Source organism: Triticum dicoccoides, chromosome 5B, assembly GCF_002162155.2.
Source record: "Triticum dicoccoides isolate Atlit2015 ecotype Zavitan chromosome 5B, WEW_v2.0, whole genome shotgun sequence".
Lineage (NCBI taxonomy): Eukaryota > Viridiplantae > Streptophyta > Magnoliopsida > Poales > Poaceae > Triticum > Triticum dicoccoides.
In genome coordinates, this window is record NC_041389.1 from 527,522,426 (window position 1) to 527,532,835 (window position 10,410).

The window sequence follows — 10,410 nt, forward strand, 5'->3', positions numbered from 1 at the left end:
TTATCGTGTAAGCCAGAAATAAAGCTGGTTATGTAGTAATCTTGTGGAAGAGCAGGATTGTCTCTTCGCATTAAATTCATAGCTTGCTCAAACTTGAGTATATACTCATTGACAGATCCTGTTTGGGTGAGTGCATGAAATGACCTCACATTATCACAGACAGATGTTTCAGCAAACCTGTCACCCAGGAGTCTACAAAATCTATACTGGGACAAGGTGTTAGCAACAATTCCAGTTCCTCTCCACCATTCAATTGCAGGGCCTTTCAGGTATGTGACTGCAATTTCTGTTTTCTGCTCCAAGGGTGTTCTATCAGCCTCAAAATATAGCTCAATAGTTTGAATCCAAGAGTCAGTGCCACTTCCTTCAAATTCAGGAATGTTGTATTTGGCTGGTTTGACCAGTGCCATAGGTCTTCTGTTATCTTGTAACTAGTCTCTTTACACATTTCCTCCTCTAGCTTCATGTTGAGGAAGTTGCTCAGCTTGCTCCAGGTCTAGCTGTATTGGCTGCTATGTATTTGGGCCCTGGTTACCTGCAGTAGCTGCTCTTGCATCAGGAACGGGATTTTTGTTTGCAGCAAAATGTGGATGTCTGTAAGGGACTTTGTTGCTGCCATCCAAGTTGAGCTCTTTGCCTGTGTTCTTGTCTACTAATGTTGCAGGTCCCATAGTAGGAGGGGTTTGGATGACCACAGAAGGTGCATGGTTAGGGCCCTGAGGTGTTTGCTGTTGGCCACTGCCTTGTGCAACATCTTGGGGGATTGGACGGCTTTCTCTAGGTTTTGGGAACCCAGCAATGAAATTGGACAGTGAGCCCTGTAACTCTCCCAATGTTTTCTGCGGGGACTGAAAGTTACTAGCAACGTGCTCTCTGAAATCTTCAAAGTCTCATATGTTAGCCTCTCTGTTCTACTGCAATGTTTTGACATCCAATTGTATGGATTGCAGCTCCAGATTTTCAGTGGAAGAGGAACTCGTGGGGCCAGTCATACTGGAGTGGAGGGACAACAGGGAGGGTTTTTTACACTTAGCAGGGAGCCAAGAACCTCTTTGCGTGTGATCAACCGGCGAAGGAGGGGATTTTACAATAGCTTGAGCTGCAACCTGGCCTTGGCCTTCGATCCTGCCGCCGCCTGCACCGCCGCCAACGCCGCGCCACCGGGAGTACACCGGTTCTGGGAGGGATTTTACCACAGAGACGGTGTGTGTGTCTGTAGCCTCTTCCCATACCCCAAACTTGTATCGAATTTTCTCACCGCCGCCCAACGTCACCGGTGAGAAGTGGAGGATTTTACGGCTCCTCCAACTCCACCTCGGCACCGGATCTCACGCCGCTAAGGAGAAAACCTTGCTCTGATTACCACTTGTCAGACCCAAGGGGGCCTGAAGAACTAGATTCAGAGAAACAAGTTTGAACTTGGCTATTTCATTCACTTTCAAAGGAAAGATCAGAGCGTTTGAGCTTCTTACAAAGGAACCTAGCCAACCAGGAACACTGGCGGCGCAAAGGGGGAAACCCTAGAAAACTGGAAGATGGTTCTCGCGTCTCCAAACACTGGCTTTATAGCCTTACAAACCAAGAAAATAAAGGGAGAAAATGGATACAGAGTGGTTGAGGCTGTAAGCCTTTTGCCGGAAAGTGAACAGCGACGCGTCCAAGTCGGGGAGCCATCCGATGCGTGATCCACGGTGTCAGCTTCATCATAACCAGCGAAGCGGTACGTGTGAAGAGGAGACGTTGGATTTGTGATGGACGGCTCGGCTGTCTTCGCGCGCTCGCAGTGGCAATTCAAATTAGCTGAATTTCGTCTTCAGGTGTTGATAAGTTGCAGATGGGTCCCAACAACTGCGATCAAGACATATACGGGCACTTTGAGGGTCGTTCTGAAGAGCAACCTCCAAATTTCTTCCCGCATCCATCTGCTGACCAGTCCACAGACACGGATGTAGGAGCCCGCCATCCAACGTTGTACGCATACATTTCAACAACAACAACAACTGGAACCAACCAAACGAAATTCATGCAAACTATGGGAATTTTGATATAAACACGACATATTTCATTTAACCTAGGATAATTTGTACATTAAATCAGACGATATTTGGTCCGGTGAACTAAAAATCTAAAAATAAAAACCCTAAACTACCCTATACTTGACGGTGACCTCGTAGGCCATGCCGGCCTGACCGGCGGCTCCTTCTCCATCATCGTCGCCCGATCCGACGTCAGAGTCGTCGGAGTCGGGCTTCGGGCAGCGGAAGGTGGCGGCATCGCGGCAGGGCTTCTCGGCAGCTGCCTGACACTCGCTGATGATCCTCTGTGTTTCACCCTGCGTCGTGCGCAGTGCAGCTGCGTCCATCGATGACGTAGGTGGAGGGAGGATGGCGGGCCTTGGAGGAGGAGGCATGGCGGCAACGATCTTGCTGACAGAGAGCGCGGAGGGGATGCCGGCTTCGGCTTCATGGGGAGGAGCGTCCCTGGTGGCAGAGTTGGGCCGTTTAGCTGGAGCACGGAGCAACGGCATTAGCTCCATCTGCTGCTCGTACTCCACGTCGATGGCAATGTACACATGGTCCGCCATCACCGGTGCGGACTACGGTGGCTGGTCCTCCTCGTCGTCGAAGGAGATGACAATCTCTGCCTTTGTCGAGGAGCCGCCCGTCGATAAGGATGACGGACCTGGAGTTCGAGGGCGGCGTCCCCACGATCCGCCTGAGCCCGTCCTAGAACCGCCGTCTGCACACTGGCGCCGCCTTTATCAGATTCAATGAACTTTTTTCAAATTTAATGAACTTTTTTTCAAGTTCACGTACTTTTTTAAAAATCGATGGAAGTTTTGAATTCACGTTTTTTTTTCCTTTTTTGCGATTTTTTCATGGTTTTTTTTCGTTCTTTCTCAAATCCGAACTTGTAAATGGGTCTGCACACCAGCGCCAACACGTGGGCGCCAGGGAGCTACCCAGGCGCCTGAAGCGCCGAATAGGAGCTCCCGATGCCCCTGCTTACCCGGTTAACGGTAGGACGGAAATGTTAGGACAGTTGGCCCACTTAACGGTCAATTACGAATGAGACTGCCATCATACGGACAGAAACGTTAGGACGCGAAATCAGACGTTAGACGGCTAGAAAGGTCGATGTCGTGAGAGGGCTGGGAAAACGCTCAATTTAACCTTCCTTAATGACTTCCGTTTGAATCAAGTGTGAGAAATACTCCTAAAGAAAAGACCACCTACGAATCAACCTAAATCAACCTGTGGTTGAATTGGTTAGGTGGATAGTGGTATCCCCAACCCATCAGGGTTCAAATCCTGGTGCTCGCATTATTCCTGGATTTATTTCAGGATTTCCGGCGATGCGCTTTCAGTGGAATGAGACGTTCCCGTCTCGGAGGTGCTCATAAGGATAGGGTGTGCGTGCGTTCATTCATAGGAGTGAGTGTATGCGCGTGTATATGAGCACTTGTGTCTGTACTGATGCTCAAAGAAAAAAAAAAGACCACCTGTTAATGTGCAAGATGACAGAACTGCCCTTCCCCTAACAAACGGCCTAGAACTCAATCTGGCCCTTCCCCTAACAAACGGCCTAGAATTCAATCTGGACCTGCTGGAGAAACTACTGATGAGAACTTGCTTGCGAAACTACTAATGAGAACTCAGCATGTGGTAGCATGTGGGCATGGAGGAAAAACCTTTAACACTATCGAGGAAGTGGAGGAGCAATCTTAGAATTTGGGCAGATGCATCTAACACCAGATATCACAACCTTGCGTACGTTAAATTTGTACCACTCGCTGGTCATTTAGATGTCGACCGTGGTGTTTTGTGCAATGCGTGTCACACAGGTGGTGCAAAGTAGAAAATATAAAACAGAACAAATAAACTTTTAATCTGTTCAAACCATAAGCGTATCTGTAAGGGCGAGAACCCTGTCACCACAAACAAGTCGTAATTCCGTTTTCTGCTGTCGATTAACAAGCCTGCGTTGTTCTGAAGAAAAATTCGAATAATTGACGGAAAATCTCGACAAAGATCAAGCAGATGTTCTAGAGACGAAGCAATATCTACATGGAGTCCATTACAGGTATTCGCAATCTGCTTCATGCATGAACCCTCCTGTACCTTGCGATGCCACAGCATTTTGGCACCTTGCTCACAGCTTCTATGAAGTTCTCCACTGCAACTCGATTTGAATCTGCCCATTTTTCGAGTCAATGAGATGGAACTTCTCATTAATCCGCTTGTTGCTGATCACGTCTGCCAGGGATATATCAATGTAGCCCAAGGCTTCCTGTAACAACATAATATAAGCATCAAGCTTAAACAATTTCAGACAGCACAGGCATTGTATCAAGACGTGACAAAGAGTTAGTCAAACTCTCAAGATCAAAAGAAACTGAAGGATTAAAAGCATCAAATATCTGCAGCGAACTGAAATTTTGAGGCTCTCTGTTATGAAAATTTCTCCTAATCAAGTTGCGGAGCAACCAAATGCTTGTAGTGAATTACCAGACCAATTAAGGGCCAAGCATTTCTTGTAGAATACCGTACCTTGCCATGCAATATTCCTTTCTTTCCAGCTTTACTTAGGACTTCAACATGCAATTTATCATTTGTAGGTGGTTCCTCGCAAACAAACTCAAACTCATCCTCCCATCGTGGATCCCTGTTCTTCTTGATCACCTAGTACAGAGAGAAATTCAAGTGCCATAAAGCATGAGAACACATCATAACCTTTCTAAATAGCTATGTGTAAGCATCTAGTATATACTACAGTTACAAATACCTTTGTTTTCTTCTCTTCTCCTTTAAAGATTATCTTTGCGTATGGGTTTGTGTGATGCTTCCCTTCAAGATCTTGAGCTTCGTGAACAACAACAAAAAGCAGCCCACCACCAGCTGGAGTATTGTCTGGAGCTTTCTGCACTTCATCAGCACCATCCACGTTTTCTTTCTCCATATCTTCTTCCTTGAAAGGCTTATATGTCGCCTCCAAAATAATCTGACCACGAGATTTCTCATTTTGTATATCATTTGGATCCATGGTCTTCAGCAAGTTAAGAGTCAACACTTTAGTCTCCTCTGGGGGAAGTTCTTTCAACAGAACCATGTTCATGCCCATCTTTTCATGTTTCCCAACCTAGAAATGTCAATGAAATAGCTTAGCTGGAAATTACCGTCTTCGGTAACGTATACAAAATGAAACAACTGCGGACTTCATGAACAAAGGAAGCCATACCTGTTCCCAGTCAAAGACATCAACTTCCAGCGACTGGTTTTCTGGATCTGTCACGACAAATTTGAAATCTTCATTCCACTCCGGATTGAGATTGCTGCGCTTTACTGATGTTTTCTTGGATGGAAGCTTGTCATCTGTCATCTTAAGTTTCGCGTATGGATCTGATTTACCCAGCAGATCCTTCTTTTTCAGATTTTGAGCTCTTACAACCTTCACAAGTAGAATTCCAACAGGCCTCTTTGATGCTCTGTCAATATGCAGAAGCCATTAGCAACACATATTTTAAAAGCCCTACACAAGCAACTACAGAGTGATCAAAACTATACTTTGAGGGATCCATTATAGGGACTTCTAGTGTCTTTGGCCACAGATACATGTTCCCAACTTGCTTCTTAATGGTGTCCTGCAAATGCACAAAACAGATTAGTCGAATAACGAAATATTTTCATTGATAGGGTAAAGCTAGACACCACATCTCAGGTTTGAGAGATGCAGCATGACTGCGGTGAGCAAAGACACACAAAAAAACAAATATACACTATTGACATCACACTACAAGGCAGAAAATCAAGACTTAGATACACGACAATGTGGTGTCATTTTGCGCGAGCATCATATAGACTACTACAAGCAACAGTGGCATACATACAACAAATTTGATGTCAATGTTACAGAGACACAGATGAAATAATTCAATTTAGAACCAACACCTAAATCAAGTATATGACAAGAATGAAGAAGCTTAAACATGAGAAGATTCAGAACAGGAGTCAGGAATACCTGAACGAATTTGTAAAGAACAGGAATAGCCATTAAATCTGCTCCAAATAGTTTGAGCCCAAAATCAACATGTGGCTGCAAAACAAATTATAACTAGTAAAAAGCTAAAGCAAGTGATCAGCAGGGTAGTAAGAATATAACCGATTAGTTACCAGACCTTCTCCATGAGAGAAACACTGATATTAGCGAAACAAGGAAATGTAGGCACCAACGGCTTCAGAGTAATACGAGGCGATGCGAAGACTTGCAGATCCACAATCTGAAAGAACAAGACAAAAAGAAGTAAATCACTATGTTAAATTCTACAAACCACAAAACATACTTATCATATCAAGACAGAAGCAGTTAATACCTGGACAGTTGCTTTCAACCCATAGGCCTTCGCAACAACAGTGATATTTGGATTTGCAGCCCACTTTAGAGATGGTTCCATTATCAACTCTTTCTCATCGGTGATATAGACTTTCATTCCTGGGGGAGGACATCAAATGTAAAACATAATGTAACACCAGCACATGAAGTGTTAAAAGCACATCATAATCACAAGTAGAAACTAGAAAATCATAATATCGTTAATTCTACAAAGAAGATCGAAGGGCGACGGCTTTTTTCAAGTGTAATTGCAATGTACTATGGTATAGACAACATATAGCAGATTAACTGGAGTGATAGCAATCTCTACATATTGCACATCTGAAGCTATAGTAGGTTCCCAAATAACCGCTTGATCGATGGATGGCAGTTTGATTGCACATAAACGTATAAATACAACTGCAGTTCAGATACTGAACACGACAATCACCATATAAAGAGCATGCATCTGTTCACAAATTCATGCACAATTCTTCACACTGATATTCTAGTTCAGAAGAAAGTCTGAGACCATGTAAAATATAGCTGCATTATCCATTTGTGTTAAGGGGGAATAAGAACACAAATCTACGAAGCAGAAACCTTGTTTTTGCCCTAAAGCAGGACCTGGTATGAGTAAAGAGAACAGTGTCTGGCGCCTTATGCCTAAGAAATGCTACTAACCTTGAAAGGTGGGCGGTAAACTACCCAGAGTAAGTGTTTCAAACTCAACTGAATCTATCTTGTACTTCTCACAGTTCTCAGCAATAATTGGCTTTGCAATATCCTGCGCCATTCTGCAGATAGCCTAAAGGACAAAACCATATAGCACATAAGCTTTAATGCCAATCAGAGATAAACATCTTACGTCAGAGTAATCAACAGCATCAAGTACCTTGTTAAGATTGGGCCACATCAATTCCAGAAACCTGTTGAGCCAATCAACCTAACAACAAAAAGCAAGGAAGTGAGGATATAAAGAACTGTGAACTGCTACAACTTAAATACATGCTTTTGTTAAAAAATTAGTTGCAAGCTTAAAATTTTGGGAAGCATACTCTATCATAGTCAGGATTCTTGACCCACATAGGAATTTCAGGAAGGATTCCGTCCAAAGAATTTGAGTCATATTCCACAAGTGGGCGAACTTCGACGTCCTGAAAAGTAATCAGGAACAAACATTACCATCATGTAGTACTGGGTTTGACCATGAACATCATATGTCAGTTATAAACCGAACAAAGAGATACAACCTCCGTCCCAGAAAGGTTGCCTTAGATTTTTCTAGATACGAAAATCTAAGGCAACCTTTCTGGGACGGAGGGAGTATAAGCTTAAGGTGTACGGCCTCCCGGGATCGCATCAGTCAAAATAATTAGACATTTTTTAACAAAGCAGTTATTGTAGCACAACTATATTCATATACAGCAACATAAAATGATGATTATACAAAGAAAATGAGGTTCGGTGAAAGAAACTGCACACCTTGACATCCGTTGGCTGGAAGTATATGAAGAAATAGTAACCGATAACAATACCAGAAGAGAATCCAAAGCCAAATCCAAAGAGACCAAGCACCGTGCTGACTACGCCCATCTCTGATTGTTTTTAAGACCTTAAAATGTATGGCAGCTTTCTATCAGAAATTGCAAAACCAAACAAATTAAAAGATCAAATATATTTATAAATTGCCAAGGAACAAGCAGAGAAAGCTAATACCAGTTTTTAACATGCTTATTTTCTGCAAATATTCTGTTCAAATTTATTCAGATGGGTTTCTGTAGGGCATTATCTCTAGCCTACCCCAACTTGCTTGGGACAAAAGGCTTTGTTGCTGCTGTTGTTATTGTTATTGTATGCCATTCAAATTTATACAGATGGCATGAAACAATCCCCGATTTTATACTAGTAGTTCTTCTAATTACAAACATATCTATACCGATTCTGAAAGTTAACATAAAGCAGTTTCTCAAATTAAAACTGGAGGAACCCATCAGTGCAGATTCCACCACAGTATGGAAGAAATGCCTCAGACCACGATATCGCAAAATACTAAGCGAAAGGCTCTTTCAAATTAGTGAAAACGATAGGCGGGGGTTAATGATATAAAAAAAGCTTAGCATAGCTAATGCCAATCGTCCTGAAAATACATAAATAAAGGTACTTGGGGGCGCAAGGAGAATAGCTGTAGCTTTCGAGCTGATCCCACGGATTTCAGAATAATATAGGGTGGCTCTACCAAGTTGCATGGTGGAGTAAAAGGGTGGTGGCACTTTTGGAGATTGTCCTTGCTCAAGGGTCACGTTGGTACTTTAATCTTTGCCTTCAAGGCAGGTTTCTTCTTTGGGGTCAGATCATGGATTGTAAATTGCAAGTGTCAATAAAACTAAGTGATGGTGCAATTATCAGACAATAGAGGTCATCTCAGTGTTACCCAATATGACAATTTCTTCATAAAAAATATGTTAGGTAGAATCGAGTTATTAAGAAAACAAACAAAGCAATCTGAAGGACAGCTGCACGCAAATTACAGGGTGTATGTGCCGCCCAAACAACACATCCGTGCTGCTGAGAAGAATTCAACTACATCCAGTTGGAGAAACAACCAAGGTTGCCGCATTTGTCGATTCACGAACATGCATGTCTTGACTAAACACGATTTGACCATGTCAGCAAAATGAAACATCAGGGCGCATCAGACAGAGCAGATCGACGCACAAACGCGCTGCCTAACCGACGAATCAGGCGTCCAAACGACACCACCCGATGAGCCCACGCCACGGGATGCGTCGCGGGAGGCGGATCTGGGTAAGCATCCGGCGCGGAGAAGCCCGTACGAACCCACCGACGGCGGCACCACACCCACGGCCCGGAGAACAACGCCCGGTCCGCGAATCCAAAACCTCCGGCCCGGCGGAGCACGGGCGTGCCGGCCACAACCCGAGCCGCCGCCGAACCCGGGCACGCGACGGGTAACCGAAGGACCGGCGGGGACGGGCAGCGGCCGCGCGCGCGTGGGGCGACCCGAAACGGTTAGGAGAGAGGGGGAGGGAGCGGAGGAGAGAGGACGAACCAGAGGGGCCGGCGGCGTGTGTCGCGGTCGCGGTCGCGGTCCGTGCGGCGTCGGTCACCAGAGTGTCTGGGCGGAGGAGGCGGGGCGCGCGGCCATGGAACGCGGCCGGGAGGGGATTTCGAGGGGCGGAGGGATCGAATGGGCGTGCGTGTGCGGGTGTGTGGGTGGGAGGAAACGTCTGGTGCATGGGGCGCTCGGCACGTTGCGGCACACGCGGCCGCGATCCCGGGCGGGCGCGGTGGAGTTAATTAGCGGTCGTGGCCGGCCGGGGCCCACCGCTAATCGAAGACGATTATTATTGAGCTGCGAGGGCGCTCGGTGCCACTGGCGTGCGGGCCAGGGCACGGGCACGAGCGCATCCGCTCCGCGCACACGCCGGCGATGCGATGCGTGCGCCCCGTGCCGGTGAGTCCGTTTTTGTTTTCTCCGCCGGCCTCTCCGTGAATCGCTAATTTATGGAGGAATGCCATATGGCAGAGTGTCCACCTTCGTGTCAAAGGTTCAGTACCTGAACAAGTGAACTCTGTTTTAAACCGGAAGGTTGTAGAGGATGACAAAAACGAACCCTTACCTTTAAATCCCGGAAGTTGGTACTCTATACTCCTCAATCTCGGTCGTTCTAAACCCTAGATTGATCCTATACTTGTTTGGAGGGACAATCCTGACCGGGATTGGTTGTTTCTCTCACTAACCACACGGGCCTACATATCATATTTTATCTTCTTCCTCAGTCTCCCATTCAGGGTACCAAGTTCAGGGATTTAAACGTGGGGTTCATTTATGTCAGTCTCTATAACCTCATGGTTCAAAACGGACTTCACTCATAGCTGAACTTACTCCGGTAACCTGCACGGCAGTTTAGAGGCCATCCCCTTGCTCCAGCTCCGCCCTGCACAGCCTTGGGACACCGCCCCCACATGCTGCTTGCGGATCCAACGCCAGAAGCACCCATGTCGCCTCAGGGAGAT

The 10,410-nt window shown here is 45.7% G+C and overlaps 1 protein-coding gene across 1 annotated transcript; it reads right to left on the minus strand.

Moving 5' to 3' along the window:
- Positions 1–3,871: 3,871 nt before the first annotated feature.
- LOC119311356 (synaptotagmin-2-like) lies at positions 3,872–9,636 on the minus strand. The gene is made up of 13 exons (XM_037586999.1): positions 9,443–9,636; positions 7,855–7,984; positions 7,428–7,526; positions 7,265–7,315; positions 7,054–7,177; positions 6,371–6,489; positions 6,176–6,277; positions 6,019–6,093; positions 5,565–5,641; positions 5,239–5,485; positions 4,786–5,139; positions 4,551–4,682; positions 3,872–4,290 (listed from the first exon to the last, which is right to left on the minus strand). Exons 2-13 carry the CDS (start codon positions 7,963–7,965, stop codon positions 4,162–4,164), a joined length of 1,620 nt encoding a protein of 539 aa, XP_037442896.1. The 5' UTR covers positions 7,966–7,984; positions 9,443–9,636; the 3' UTR covers positions 3,872–4,161.
- Positions 9,637–10,410: the final 774 nt, after the last annotated feature.